We start from the raw sequence: 16,626 nt of genomic DNA on the forward strand, positions 1-16,626 counted from the left end.
TTTAGAACATCAATACTGATTTAAAAGTGAACCTGACCATAAAACAAATTCAATATTCTTATATATAGCATTTCTCAAAGTTTATTTTAATTAGTTAAATTATTTGTTTTAAGAATATATATACTGTGCTTATCACTTACAGGAAATCAAAAGGGCAATAAGAGAATAAAATTTTATTGTAAATAGAGCTTAAAGCTATTTAGGATAATGAATGTAGTTTTATGTTACAATTTCAAGTGTTACTCTAGAAAGAAAAACAGTGTGGTTTAGATTTCTCTCTTTCTTTTTTTTCTTTTATAGTTAAATGGTCAGTAAAATTGAACAATCCACTATAGAGATGTAGGGTAGAAATAATAAAATTAAAGAAAGTTTTACCAAAAATAACAATACATGGAATGTGTTTAGGAGGTTTCAGGGATTACATAAATTTGAGATTTCTGAGCTAAGGAAAAATATTTTTTAATCGTAATAAGAAAAATTACTTTGTACACAGTGTATTCAAACAAACTCTATGTATTTGCAGACAAACTTTATTTCAGTTTAGTAAACGTACTTCACTAAGAAATGTAACGTTTTGTATGTGAAAGCATTATCTTAACTGAAAGAATGACAAATTTTGTAAGATATATACACTAAATCAAAACAAAAATTGTGTCATATTATGTTTTTCCTCAAATTATTTAATTTTACTGAACTAAATTTTTCTTTATGTACTATGTAATATTTTAAATTTATTGTCAATTTTATTTATACATCTTTAGAATGAACTTATTGTCAAAGAACCAAGGCGACGAACTCAGACACGAAGGTTTGGAGCTGATGATCATATGTTAGATCTGTCTGATTTAGAATCTAGTGATGATGATGATGATGCAATATCTTCCCGTACCAGAGGAGGTCGTGGTCGCTCACCAAGAGGAAACATTTGTGGCAGCAGAAACCGTGGACGAGGAGGTCGACGAGGGGGGGGATTTGATAGAGAGCGTGAGGAAGACTTATTGGAAGAGGTTGCTCCTGGTAATTGGACACGAGCAGAATGTTTTAAGGTTGAGAAGGGATTACTTACTTTTGGGTAAGCCAGAAAATATTTTGCATTCAGCTGATATGGAATGACTTTTCGAGTGCTGTTGATTATTACAGAGTGAAACCAGTGTACATTGTTTTATGTAATGAAACCATTTACAGTACTGAAAAACAATAAAACTGCATGAAAATATGTCAAACAAGAAAAAATTTGTTCAGCAAAATTTCAAATTGTTTTTCATAAGTTCTCAATCTGAGGGGATATTGTTACTATATTTGTCACAGTCAAAAATATACACTCATTGAAATGCTAGAGTGACTTATAACTATACCTGTCTACTATTAATGAGACTAGGGGGAATTATATGAAGATGTCAGTTTGTGAAAAAAATACATGCAAAAAGAAATCTGTCTTGCAAAATACAATAATGGTTTGTATATATATTATTCTTGTATAATAAATGTTTATACTCTTAAAGTAAAGAGAGAGGTTACAAACATAGTATTAGATATATTTTTGGTTTTGTTGTTGCAGTGTCTTATGTTTTAACTGTTTTTCAGAACCTTTTGTTTAAAATTAAGAACAGTTTCCTTCCTACTTTTTCAAGCATTATGCAATTACAAGCTTGTATGATATCTTAATGATTTCTCATATGACATGACACACTTTTGTTTTTGTAGATTTTGTGACTCTGTATCTTTTTACAGTTGGGGTCGTTGGGAGGAGTGTTTAGCATTAGGTCAATTTAAGAGAAGTTTGACAATAAAAGATGTAGAAGACATCTCGAGGACTGTTGTGAGTTATTAGTTGTTTTTTTTCAGGAACTATTAACAAATTTTAATTGAGTAATTATCTGAAGAGAAATCTTTTAATTCTAATGTTTCATCATATTTTAGTAGAAATAGCCATCTGTATATAGAATATAAATTTTAACTCAGATTGTAAAAGATCTGATACTGATTTTTCTTTGTAATATAAAAATGCTCTGTATATAACTAGATGTTGAATGTTTGTGGTCTTTTTGATATTTTGAATGACCTATGAGTCATGAAGAAATGTCATAGTTTGATTGTTTCCTTATATAACTTTGAAGCCTTTTTTATTCTGCACAGGTTTTAGTTCTATTATGCTAATACATTATTAGGAATGCTGTAACTGGTAATTTTTGTGACTCTTAAATGTGTTGTAAGAACCTCGTATATTTAATAAAAGGTACAGGTAGATCATGTTTACTCAGATAATAAATCTTGAAAGTAAAAATCTAAATGTTTATGTTGCACCATTGACCTTAACTGTTAAAATCTCCTTTACCTGGATTGTTTTTGGTACTTTAGCTCCTTTTCTGTCTCCAACACTACCGTGGGGATGAGAAAATCAAAGGGTTTATATGGGATTTGATTACTCCAACAGAGGATGGTGAAACTAGGATTCACAAGAATCATTCTGGTAAGAATTTAACTTGACTGGTGGTTTATGATATAACTCTCTCTTTTCTTCCAAAATAACGTACAGTTCATTCTTTTGTAACACAAATGATCTCTGAATTTTCAAGAAAGCTTTTGTTTTGAGTACCACAGAGCTTAATTTCCATGCAGGAGACAAACAAAAAAACTGTACAGTTGTAAGAAGTAAATTAGAAGTAAATGTAGATTTGCCTGACTAAAGTTAGTTGTTAAATGCATCTTGTAAGATTGGTTGACTTTGTAGACTTATTCATTGTCATGATGTAGATTGTGTTAACCCTTTTTATCAATAGGCTTTAATGCAGGGTGGCCCGTAAAGTCCCTACTCATCCATATATCTTATATATCCAGTGTATCTGTGTGGTGTCACTAGTATTCTTGCCCTCATGCACCCACATACTTGTCACAATACGCTCTTGAAGTGTAAATGGGCTTACATTGGCCATATTTCTCTGAAAAGAAAGAAACAAATTTATAATGCATGCGTAATTGAATAAAACATAATAACATATGGATGGGTAGGGACTTACGGGCCACCCTGTAGTTAGTAAGTTTGAAATGTGGGAATTTCAAGTACATGACATACTTTAAAATATGAGTATAATTTTTTTTTCAACCTACAATTTGTAATACAGTCAAAATCACTGTAAAGTCTAGTTATTTGCAATGTTGATATGCATACATTGTGTAATAGCTGAACTGATTCCATATTAGTGCTGATACCTGTACCATAAGTAGGCCCATTACTAAATATATTATGTCACTTTATCGAAGTAAGTAATATGTTAAAGTATTGTCTAAAATATTGAAACATACACACAAACACAGTACTTTTCTTCTCTCTATTTTATACATAAAGCTTATTTGTGGCCTATGTATAATAATATATCTAATGTGTTCTTAAAAGATGTAGTTATCTACCTTTGATAGAAAAGTACAATTCTTTTGTTTATTGATGGCATGGCTTTGGACTAAAGTTATTGAATATAAAAAAATTAACTGTCAAGACAATAACATCAGTAAAATAAACATGCACGAAAAGTGAGATGATGTGTTATTTTTTTATTGCTTACAGACAACAAAACCATAATTGACAACAAAAGCCTTACAGTCATATTCATTCAAATTTGAGGCATTATAACAAATTTTAATTCATATACTCTCGCATATTAGGAAAGCACTTCAGCAAATTTGTTGTGAGAAAGAAAATCAAGGTTTTAGATGATATATTTGCAACTTAAACAACTTTAGAAACCAGAAAGTTATAAAACAGTTGTGTAGATAGTTGGATTTTAGTTATTTATGTTATTGGCTTGAAACATTAACTTTCTTTAAACTATTCCAACTAAAAACAAAGCTTAAGTTGTTGAAAATCAATATATTTCTGGCTTTGTTTCATCTACTGACAGTTTTCTTTCTGTTGAATTGTAATATCTTCCAGCATGTGAATAAGTATTCCAACAAGAAGCTAAACACTAACAACTAGGGCTAGAGTTTTTATTTTCTCTTAATTATTTTATTAAAAAAATGACAGTCTTAACATAAAACTTGCACTCTCATAATCATTTCTCATAAATATTTTGGGAAAATTTGTTAAAATACATAGCATATAATTTTTCAAAATTTGTTGTTCACATCTGTGGATAATACCTTGAATGTACTGCCTGAAATGGATTACCTAAGGCTGCATTATGTGGCAGTAAAATATTGTTTTGGAATTAAAGAGTAACATACTTCATTTGTATAAAGATTTTCTTTTGAAATTTAAAATAAATACCACGTTCTTTGTCATTTTTTAAATTCTTCTAATTTGTTGCAATTTCAAGATGCAGTAAATTAGTGGTTCCCAATCTTTTTTATGCCCTGCACCTCTAAAAAATTTTAATATGTTCTCGCACCCCTCACAGTAATTATTTATTTAAGAATAAAGGTGAAGGTAGCCAAAACACATTTTTATAATTAGTTAAGAAAACTGAAATGTTATCTCACACCCCCAAGGAGTGCGAGCACCCCTGGTTGGGAACCACTGCAGTAAATGAATTAAAGCTGTGAAGTTAACTTCTGTTAGTTGGTTTACACTTTTGTTAAAATGTGGTGTTCAAGTCTGATGTATAATATTTTCTAAGAAGTGAGGTAATTGTGCATCTTGATTTGCATAAGTATGAAATTATATACAATTATGTAGTTAAAGAAACTTTTTTTTTGTATAAATGCATTATATTTTTATGTAGAATCTTGATTACAAAAAGTAAGTTATTTGTTTCTACAAATATATTATTATACAAATACATATGCTACTATCAAAATAATGCATATTAATTTTTTATGAAAGAGCAAAGAAATGTTTTGTAATTCACTTTACCTATCCATGTATGAATATATTATTCAGATACTAAAGATAATTGATGTTCATATGATTTTCTTTAGGTCTTTCAGCTCCTGTTCCTAGGGGTAGAAAAGGTCGAAAACTTAGGAAAGATGGAAGAGGCTCACCTAATACACTGGATGATTCATGGGCAGATTGGGCTCGAAATGATAAATACAACCCTGACTTCCTACTTAATGACATAGGTTACAGGAAACATCTTCAACGACATGCAAACAAGTAGGATCATATTTTTTGTTGGCAAGCAAACCATTCCCCCCTTTTTTGTTTCTCTTTTTGACATCTGCTAATAATCATTCATTTTTCTAAACTGTATACACCAAACAATTTCCTCTGAGTGTTGTGGAATAACTATTAAAATTGTAGAAGGTATGAAAAATTTCTGATTCTACGAGTCATGTATTTTTGTTTTTCTTAAGCCAAGTTATTAAAAACCATAAAGCTAATAAACATTAATTGCAATGTTCAAATAAGAGTGATATATGAAAATAAACTGCTGTATTTAAAAAAAATTAATACAGCTGTAGTATTGAAATATCTGGAAAGCTGCTTGTCAAGATATTCTCAACACAAAGTTGAATATAATCTCAAAATCAAAGAAACGTGTATATACTTTGCACCTTCAAACAGTTTATAAGTAAAACCTTAAAGGAGAGTAATTCTTGTATTCTTCTCACTGACTTAGAACACAATTCCATTATTGAAGCGGCTATATTATGGTCTCCAGGTTACTGTTCTGTATTTGTGAATATAGAGGAATTTCAGTTGTTAATAAAATTTCAAAGATAATAAAATGTAGCTTAATAATACAAATATAGGCATGAAACTAAAACACAACTTACTTTTTTATGGACAAGGAATTAAAGATACACCTGCAATCAACTTAAAAATATAGGTGTTGTGTACTTTAGATTTTGTAACTAATACTGTCAAGTGAGTTGAAACTGATATGTTGTTAGTTAGGTAACATTCATAATGACTAATAAAATCCTGAAGTTAATGATCAACATATGTTGACAAATAAGTATGAAACCTTTGCACAGAAATTCAATAAAAAATTACTAGTTTACAATTAGGGTGAAATTGTAAGTAATGTGAATTAGGCATAATGGTAACTTTTTGTAATCCTTGCTGTTGATATCTCGCATATATTTATTTTACTACACAGTGATGTCATGCCATGCTAATACTGAGAGATTACTTTGATAAGTAATAGTGGTCTCAGTGATGTTAAACTCTTATTGTTTGAACTGAGTGTAGTTTGTGCTAATCTTTTATTCATTTCTGTATTAATATTTTACTCTGTTTTTCTCCACATAGTTTTGTATAAATCATGCATAAAACTGTTACTAAGTGGTTATAAAATGAAACAATGGGCTCTGTATATACTGCATAGATTTCATTGAAATACACTTTCTGAACATGGGCTTGGTCAATTTTACTGGCCACATGACCTATTTGTACTCATTTAAAGGCCTCATGGGTTTGATATAACTAATTTTTAATGTAAATATATCTTCACAAAATTCAACAGACATTCAGTAAACATTGCAAGTCTTTCACATACAAAAAATTGTAAGAAATATTGTTAATAAACTAAAAAATTATCTGTGAATATACCGAGTATTTGTTTTGAGTAGTTTGTGTGATTTTTATGTTAATATTAAAAATACTTTATCTCAAAAATCTTAGATTTCCATTGTATAATCTCTAATACCTCCTAAACACATTTCACATTTTTTTGTTTGTCAGTAGAACTTTGTATTTTATCTGTTACTTGCTTGACCATAATTCTGTACAAGTTTGGTCATTTTAACTGACCTTGTAACCCCCACCAACACACAATCTGAAGTACTCCTTTTTTACTTCTTTTGGAAATGACTAAATTGTAACAATGTTAGTTTATTCTAAGTAGCTTTAAACTTGTTACAATTTACATCTATTAAAACTTAAATTTCCTTTGTGTGCTTTGTGAAAAATGTTTATATTATTATTTTATATTTTACTTAATCTAACCTAAAGAAACCCATATTTTTACATTTTAGTTAGTAGTTCAAGGTAATAAATATATTTAGAAAAAACAAGAAATAAAAGTACTTATCCTAGATTTTTTTTTTCTGTCATCTATCAGTAACACTTAACCTTACTGTTTGAGTAGAAATTGGAGTACTGCACTAAGTTATTTTTATTAAATTGTGTAATGCATCAAAGAATGTAGAATAATAACATTCAACATGCAGACAATGTCTTCTAATTATCACATTTTTTCTGGCTTTCTAACTGTGTGATAATAAGTGCTACAAGTTCATCCAAGCTTGTTATCTTTTCCATGGAAATGAAGTTTGTATTAATGGAGAAACTGACAATTCTTTATTAAGGAAAGAAAGTAATATATCATTTGATAGATTAAAACCTTGGCTTTTTAATACTTTTAGGTGATATAGAATTAAACATAAAGAGAATTAGCAAATCCTTAGAGAGGATGTGAATGGATGGGTCTGATTTTTTACTTTATGGCTATGTAACCAAAGAAACTTGAAGGCTGTAAAAATAATGGGTTGTCTGAGCAATCACAGTTTTATATTGATTAATTTTGTGTGTTAGATTTTGTACTTGTTAAAGGGGGTGATGAATAAACTAAAAAAGAGGGTGTGCTTAGAGAGAAAATGTCTTTCTCACACTAGGAGAAATTTAGTACTTTTTCTAAATAGTGCATTATGAAATTAAGAACTTAAAACTTATATTAAAATATGGACTGTTAGTTAATATTTTATGCTACACTAATTGGTATAACATAAAGAAAAAGTAGTTTGATAACATTTTGAATGTAAGTAAACAACTCCTTATGACCTAGTGATGCTTGGACAGAGAGGGATAATTGTAATTTTTCAGGATGACTCAAAGTGTAATGTATTTACCATGCACAGGGGGACATGACATTACAAATTGGTGACATGCATGAAGAAGTTATGTTAAGTGGGACACGTCTGTTATTGATAAAGTGTTGGTCATATATTGAGCACTGTGAAATGATTTACAACCATTGTTGTTTATTACCTATAGCAAAGCATTTATGTTCAACACAGGCACTATTCAAAAGTTTAATCCATTGTAATTTATACAGTTAAAGGAGAGCATTTGTAAAGTATTTGTACATTGAAGTTTTGTACATTTTTATTATTTGAATATTAACTGAAAATGTCAGTTTATACCTTATGTTTTCATAATTAATTTTTGGAATGTTCATTTGACAGCAAAAGTGGGTATGAAAAATACTGTTAGTAAAACAAATGCCAAAAATAAATTAACCAAATTTTTGTTGTTTTAATGTGCATTTATGTTGACATTCATGTTTTTGTTTCACTGATAAGTGATGGTTTTCTTGTAGATTTGTAAGAACAATGTATACTACTGTAGCAAAGTTTTGGAAAAAAAATCCAAGCACTTGTAATATGGCTTATTTAGTCTGGTTTTTATCAGTTTCAGGTAATAATTGTTGTTTATTATGTATGGTGGATTAGAGATTGTATTAAAATTCATTGAGGGACTCGTAAAATATATTCTTGAGCAATAGTGAGTAATGAGAGTTAATATCAAGAGCTGAGAAATTTGATGTGTGTTGTGTGTGTTTTTTCTCCCTTGTTAGAGTTCTGTTGAGGGTGAGGCTTCTCTACTATTTGAAGCATGAGGTTATTGGTGAGCTGTGGCAGCTTGTTGCTGCAGGATTTCCATCCTGGTCAGTTAGTAATACCTGTATCTCTCATTTTAAAACAATTTTTGTTCTACTTTATTGTAAATAGGTTTTTGTGTTAAGTTTTTGTACTGTAATATTTGACTGTGATTAATGTTTAACACTTTTCTTTTACTAACTACAAATTTTCTGTTTAATAATGGTGGTGTTAGTCAATAAAGGTACTTTAATATTAAAATTTGTGTTAGTAAGACAAAATTCAGAATAAATTAAAATGTTTTTCATATTTTAATATACTGGTGATTATGGCTTGGGATAAAATTAGATACTGTGGTCCTATTAATATAAGATATTTGTTTAATCTGGTACATGACCAATAACATATGGTTAACTACTATAATTTGTCATTTTAGAACACACAGGTTGCTTTGTTTAAGCTTATTGATGTGTTAATTTAAAAAGTTTTATATTATATGGAGAAATTTTGATTTATTAGTATAGGGCAGTTTTTCAAATAACTGGCACTTGAGATGATAAGAACAAATGTCACAGTGTTCAAAAAGTAGATTCAAAAGTGCTATTTATGTTTCTTATCTTCATTATTATATTTGACAAGTTTAATTATTTCGTTTTAAAATGTCTGTATATTTGTACAGTGATATTCCTATCCCAACACCCTTTGCTGATGGAGAACCACCTGTCCCCTGGTGGGACAAAGAAGCAGATAAATCCTTGTTAATTGGTGTTTACAAGCATGGTAGGTTTATTTTTATGATGCTTTTTTCACTAAAAACAAACACTAATAGTTTGCCTCATTCTTGTCAGATTTAATAATAATTTAAACTAATATATCTGAAATATTCTATAATGCTTAAAATTATGAAAATAATTGGAGCAATATGTATTTGCTACAAGAATTGGAGAAAAATCAGAATGTTGTTAAATTTGATTTTTTTTAATACTTCTATATGATTTCATACAAGTAGTATATAAATATCTCATAAGTTAACATATTTTGAATGTGGCCCAAGTACGTGACAAGGTGTTTAAGGAACTGTAATGCGATCTCACTATACTGATATGATGTCTCAGTTCTGTATTAATACTATTTGAATTGTGAACCAAAATGTTGTTCCCCATGTTTGAAGTGGCAAAGAGTACACAAAAATTTAAGGAGTTGGCCAAACATATCTATAAATTCATTGGAAAAGACTGTTTCTTGATAATAAGGCTTGTCAAACTTGTTTTTGTGACTTTCAAGTGCACCTGGGATTCTTGTATTAATTGAAACTCCACAATAAGCTTAAAGAGGCTGATTGGTGGTCGTTGAAAGTTATTGTTATAATTATGGTGACACAGCATCGCATAAAAACCATTGGGATTGTACTCAAAATCATTTGGCTTCTACTCTTCAAAATTGGATGCTACTGATTATCACATGTTAGTCCCAGGTTTGATCTTAAATTCACAAACTCCTCTTGTAGAGACAACTATTACAGTCTTATCATGCTTCTGTTGTACATAGATGAGATTTCAACTATTTCATGAAGATGTGCATCAATCTCATTACCATGGCTTTACATGGACTGATCTGTTCTAAACTTTAACCCAAACAAGCATCTCAGGAATTCTTCTAGCAATCACTTTCAGTCCACTGTGCTTGAGCCCATGACATTTCATAAGCAGAATTACTTCATTACAGAGAAGTTGGCTGTAGTCTATAAATTAAGACAGAGGATGCTATGCAACAGTTGGTGCTTTTGAAAAGATTTTTGTTTTCTACTGAGGTAAAAACAAATTGTCCATATATTCTGTAATGTACCATATTGAGCTGTACATAGGAAAGCTGAGGCAAATGAGTACAGTTTGTTCAAATGCATGTTAATAAAAAGGATGTACAACTATCAGTTGATTTTAGATTATGTATTTGCTGTATTCATTTTGAAAAGTGATCTCCTAAATATTTGTAATCTTTGGTGTTTATATGTAATTGTAGAATAAAATATTCTTTGTAATGAGAATTGCAATTTTAACTATTTGTATGTATTAAAATGAATCATCTAAAAAAAATAAGATTTTCATAAATAGTTTTATAACCAAGGTTATTGTTTTTTTTTCTTTGTAAGGATATGAACGCTACAATGTCATGAGGCAGGACCCAGCTTTGTGTTTTTTAGGAAAATGTGGTCCACCAGATGGAGCTGCTCTTCTTGCTGAAATGACTGCGTAAGTTATGACTGAAGGCTTTGATTGTAAAGTGATAAACGAAAATAATCTACAAGTTTGAAAATTTTCTTTGCTTCATGAATTCTGCAAAGTTAAAGATGTGACATTTTTAATGAAAGTTTTTTTTAATGTTCTTACTATAATCATTTTTCTTAAGTTACAGGTGTATGTGGGATATACTTGTGTAAGCTTAGTATTTGAATGATTATCTTTAGAGAGTTGAACTATTTTGCATTTATTATAAGAATCCAATTTACTGATATGTTTTAGGTCTGAGTGGTTGAATTAATATTTATTTTTTCTTTATTTGATTTTTGCAGTAATGATGAAGATATATTTGAGAAAGTAATGCAGAAAGATAGAGGAGAAAAAGACTTCTTGGATGATGATGATTCATCTACAGCCACTCTCACTTCAGAAGCTCAAACTCCCAAACTGGTTCCTCTTCCTGAGAATGGTGAAGTCAGCAGTATGTCAATTGACGAACCAGGTAATAACATAAAGGTTTGGCCCCATATATGTTGTTTGATAGAAGAAAGAGTTAGTATGAATGTGAGTGCAATAGGTATTTTGTATGACACTGTATTTTGCAGAGGGGCAAGTGCACATTATATCTTATACTGGCTCTATCATTTTAATGAACCTTATAACAATGAAACTATATATACTAAAATTCTTGAATGTACTAAGTGTATGATAAAATTTGACAAGCTTTTAATAAACATAAACATGTTGCATGTATGCACATATGCACAAGAACAATTTTTATTGAAGATTTGTCTGAATTTATGACATCCTCACTGAGTCTGAGTAAAAATTTGGGGTTTTCTTGCTTCAAATGAAAATACTTTTCATACTATGTTTGCAAAAACTCTTGAATCAGTATCAAGTTTTTTGTGTATAAAACTTTATCTTCTAACTGCAACAATTTTCAGGTTGTAACATACAATTACAGTTTATTTATCTTAGCAGCTTTAGGTATCTTAATGTTCCACATATATACAAGTTTTCACCACACACATTTAATCCTGTGGTTACAGGTCCTCTGCACATCAAAAGGTTTTACTAAGTTTACCTTCAGACGTTAAGTAAGCAACTTTACTATCATTTTATCTCAGTGAAATTATTTTTATAATACAGTGTTTTATTATCTTTTTTAATTCTTTTAAGAAAGAAAAGAAACTTTTCGAACACATCTCAGTCTTATGTTTTGTTGTCCTGTGATGCACAAGCCTTAACTTTTATGTCTGTGTACCTAAAGTAATTCTTCTCATGTACTAGACATCTTTCTGGAGAAAAACAAGGCTAGTTATTCTGTTTAAACATCCTTCTTTTGAATTCCCTTGTGCAACTTCCAAGAAAGGAAAAATAAATCTCTTGACAGAAATAATGCTCACTTTCTACAAAGTCTGTTTATTTGTGTAGGTTTTTATAGATAATAGAAACAACTTAATTTAAACTACAATTTCCCAATAGTTATTTTCAAATTGACATCCAGAGTTCCTTTGAAAGTTCATGACACTGCACTTGACATCGTTACTGTTTTCATCCTTGCTGGTATTCAGTTGTTTGTCACTTGGAACTATATTAGGTAGATAGACAATTAAATTGTTTTAGATCTTAGTTAATTGTGTTATTTATGTTTTAAAATATATATCAGAAGGGTTTAATATCTTTCTAAAATTATAACCCAAATTTTTCTTTTGTTCATGAGGTTTAGTGTAATACATGAGTGTAACATCCTGCCATAAACTAAAATATCTTTGTGAATGATACTTTAATATTACATAAGGATGCCCATTGGCATTTTATGCAATAAATACTAGCACAAAATAAAAGAAATGAACAGAAAATATTGAAAATTAATTATATATGAAAATACAAAAACTTACAAATAGCCAAATAATGATAGGTTTCAGAGAAGTATGTTATTCGACACTTACTAAATTTCCTTTTAGTGATAAAACCAGTGGCTGAAACTGTTTCGAACTTGACAACAACTTCTGTAAAAGTATGTAGTTTTAGTAAAGTAAAATATTTAATTATTTTTTTTCTACTAGTTTCTAATAAAAATTTCATTATTTTATGTCGTATTTGCACTCACTTAGACTAAATAGTTCACCTATGAGGCAGTTTTCATTTTGATAATAAAAATATTTATTATCTTACAGTTTCACATTTCATTTGCATAATTTCTAGAACATTTTAAATAAATATCAGAATATTTTTAAAGATAAATCTTTATTTTTCATAACTAGCTATTATCATTAACATACAGTTCAATCAATTGTTTAAAATTAAGAAATAGAAATTTGTACACACCTTTTAATTATTTTCTTTTTTAATTAATCTTAACATATTCCTGCATAGTTTCACAAATAAAAACTTCAAAATTTTTAGTAATATTTTGGAGATTACTTTTCAAATAAAGGAATAATAATTTAAATATAAAAAATTTGAATTGTAACATAGTTTTTGATGATAATTTCATTGAAATGTATTTAATTAATCTTTTAGTGTAATTCAGTAACATATAAGGGTTTTAAAAATTATATTGTTATTACTAAAGTTAAGAATATAATGAAAAGGAGATTTTTTTTGACAAAATGTTAAAAAGGTATGTTCATTTTTTCTATTAATTTTAAGTATTTAGTTGCTTAATGGTAATAATACTTGAAATATTCAAAATTTGAGTGTAAATAAGTAAAATGCAGAAATGATAAATCTTTGTTTAAAATAATTTCACTCTTTGTATACAAAATACTTGTAATTATAAAATCTTACCAGTTGTGAAAATATCTAAAGAAAGCTCAGAGTTGTCAAAAGTGTTATTGAACTGTGTATCATTCTGTATACAATAATAGTATATTCATTGATTGTAAAGTGATGACAATTTTTGTCACTGTTTTTTTGTTTAAGGTGTTAAGGTTTCAATATTATATTTAGTTATTTTTGTTAAAAAATACGTAGCAATAAGCTCAGCACTTTCTTTACGTATTGAGGTTCCATGTACTTAGAGGTTATACTTCAATACCCCTCCTTTTTTTTTCAAAAAATAATTTGTGTAGCTTTCAAATATGCATTTTAAAACATAAATGGTAATTCAAAGAGTAAAACAAAATGCATCGAAAATATTATTATTTACATGGCCTTTTAACTGAAGTACGTATACAGTTTTAAAAATGTCACTTCTCGGAACTTGTTTAAATATTTGTTTGAAATTAGGAAATTAAAATGTATATCAAAATTTGGTTTATAAATTACATGTTGGTTCTACGTTTATTGGCAAACAGTGGTAATAATTTTGTTTAACTAAATTAGTAAATGTAATGGTAAGATTGTTTCTTGTGCATTGTGTACTCATAGGGTTAAAATGATTTTGAAAATTCAAGTCAACAAATCATGGCAAGGACAGCTGATGAATAGTTACAGTGGAGTAATGTGTATCAGAACTACATTTTGACATAGTTTGCCATTTAGTCTTATCACTTGTGAGAAGTTATGCATGCATTGGACATTTTTTGTGCAAAATATTTATATACTTAGATAATAAAGATTGTTCAAATTAGAGATTTAGAAATTTTAAGATGGGGATATTTCTTGCTCATAATGGCATTAGAATGCAAAGGAAATGAATTTGGGAAAAAAGGAACATCTAGATAGAGACCTAAAGTACAATGCACTCCAGCCATGTTAAGTATAGCATGGCCTCAAAGATCAGTGGCAAAAGTTACTTGTGTTTTGTGGGCAAGTGTGCAAAATAATCAAGAGGAATCTTTGTCTTTAAAGTATCCCAGTAAGACAGGTTCTTCAAGATAAACATTCCAGTCATAATCATATCCCAAGCAGCTCAGGAAAGAAATTTTTTAAGACATTGCTGAAGTCATCAGATGTGATAATTATGGATTTCTGTGCAACTATACTTTTGAAAGTGAGTGCTGCAAACTACTGTCCTTATATAATGGATGAGTTTTGAAAGCCTTTTTAAGGAGGACTGGTGTAGTTAGGGCAATTTTTTGATAAAACGAGGCTTTTATAATAGAAACTGCTACAGAGCCATTAGACGTGGCAGCATAGACTGAAAACAGCATGGTAAAACTTCAAACTCGTTTTAATATAATGTACTTAGCTTCTATTTAACATAAAAAGACTAATAATATATGGTTTTCATGGGTTAAGTAAAATGGAAAAAGCCTTTAAATATTACATTTTATGTTCTTAACCTGAGAAAAATTGGGAATGTTAGTAAATTTCTTGTGATTCACTGATGCTTTTTGGACATGGAAGGCTATAAAGTAAACAATAATTAGAGTAGAGAAGTCACAGATTAATTTTGGCACATTTAGCATATCATTATGTATATTTTAGTTTATTGTTAACCCTTTTGCATTGGATAAGTCAAAGGGTGAATGTCATGACCTTTTATAGAGTTACATTCAAAAGTTAATTAAATTACTTTATTATTAACATGCACAAATAAACTTGACATCAAATGCATTTGATTGGTCAAATATTAAGAATATTTAAGTTTTTAATTTCATAAGGAAATATTAAAAAATTCTCAACCTACTCTAGTATAAGAATTAACATTTGCTTTGCCTCTCTTCTCTAATTTATCTACAACCCCTCCAAGATGTATGGAGTCCAGTGCAAGTTATTTATTATATAATTGTTACACAGCTAAAGCATAATTTTTCTAACCTTCAATCTCATTTGATTTCAGAGTCATAAAATAGAAAATGAGGCCCATTCTGCTACATCCCACTACTGTGTATTTTTTTTTAACAAATTAGTTTTATTTGGCATTCAATGCTATGTTATTTATAACTAATAAAGCCAAAGCTTTGAACTATCATACATTGTTTTATATACAGAGAATTGTCTATTTCATTTTCAGTTCAAACTTATTCCACAGGAAGCACAACAGTGAGATTAGCTGAACCTTTTACAGTTCTTATATGAGATAGTTAGAAAGCCAGAAAAATTGTGATATCTATAAGACATTGTCTGATTTCTACATGTTACTAATCATCTCACTTCAGGTATCTGCTTTTCTGTATGTCACAAGGTTTCAGTGAGTCACTTTCAAAAGTTTCACCACTTCCTTTTCCTGTTAAATATAGTGTAAAAACATAGGTAATAATCCATATTTTAATACTAAGTTTTAAGTTCTTATTTTTATAAGGCAATATTAAAAGAAGAGAATTTTTCTCACTGGAGGCATTGGGGCATTTGCATTCTAGGCATCCTCTCTCTCCTAATTTGTTCACCATGCCTCCAAGAAGTACAAAATTTATCATAAATCAATTAGCATGATATTGCCATCATTCAGGCAAAGCATAATTTTTATAGCCTCTAGAAAATCAGATCCTTCATGCTATGCTCACCTGTTACATCCTCTCCTTGAGAAACTGCATATAGTCTTCTCTTACTTTCAGTAATATATTATTTGTAACTAATATAAAACCAATGTTTTTATATCTTAAATGACACATTGCAGTGTTTTGACACATTGACAAAGAGTATTGTCAATTTCACTTTCAGTTCAAGCTTAATTCTCATGTGAAACACTTTGAGAATCTTAAATGAAGTTATAATGGTTCTTGTTGCATAGTTAGAAAACTGGAAAATTTATTATAGTTATGAGACATTGTTTTTGCATATTCTTATTCTATGTTCTTTGGTGCATTATTTAATTGATTGAAAAAATTATTTAATGCAGTACTACCATTAATATAAAAAGTAGGGTTAAGTGTCATCAACAGCAACAAAGTGTGTACTTTCTTGTTTGTGATGTGTATTTGTTTACTTATAAAAGTAGCTTAAATGTAAAAGT

At 29.1% G+C, this 16,626-nt stretch overlaps 1 protein-coding gene and 1 non-coding gene across 6 annotated transcripts in view; both read left to right on the forward strand.

The window, feature by feature from the left end:
• kis (chromodomain helicase DNA binding protein kismet) overlaps nt 1-16,626 on the forward strand; it is a 149,091-nt gene that overhangs the window by 93,527 nt on the left and 38,938 nt on the right. For all 5 annotated transcript variants that reach the window (XM_076497301.1, XM_076497320.1, XM_076497309.1 and 2 more), the window contains 8 exons: nt 762-1,072; nt 1,732-1,819; nt 2,359-2,470; nt 4,915-5,092; nt 8,520-8,609; nt 9,221-9,321; nt 10,691-10,790; nt 11,111-11,280. In XM_076497301.1, coding sequence (XP_076353416.1) covers nt 762-1,072; nt 1,732-1,819; nt 2,359-2,470; nt 4,915-5,092; nt 8,520-8,609; nt 9,221-9,321; nt 10,691-10,790; nt 11,111-11,280 — 1,150 coding nt within the window. The remainder of the gene's footprint in view (nt 1-761; nt 1,073-1,731; nt 1,820-2,358; nt 2,471-4,914; nt 5,093-8,519; nt 8,610-9,220; nt 9,322-10,690; nt 10,791-11,110; nt 11,281-16,626) is intronic.
• LOC143233875 (small nucleolar RNA U6-53/MBII-28) lies at nt 6,036-6,132 on the forward strand. The gene has a single exon (XR_013018370.1). It is a non-coding gene; the product is annotated as a small nucleolar RNA U6-53/MBII-28 (small nucleolar RNA).

Source organism: Tachypleus tridentatus, chromosome 1, assembly GCF_004210375.1.
Source record: "Tachypleus tridentatus isolate NWPU-2018 chromosome 1, ASM421037v1, whole genome shotgun sequence".
Classification (NCBI taxonomy): domain Eukaryota; kingdom Metazoa; phylum Arthropoda; class Merostomata; order Xiphosura; family Limulidae; genus Tachypleus; species Tachypleus tridentatus.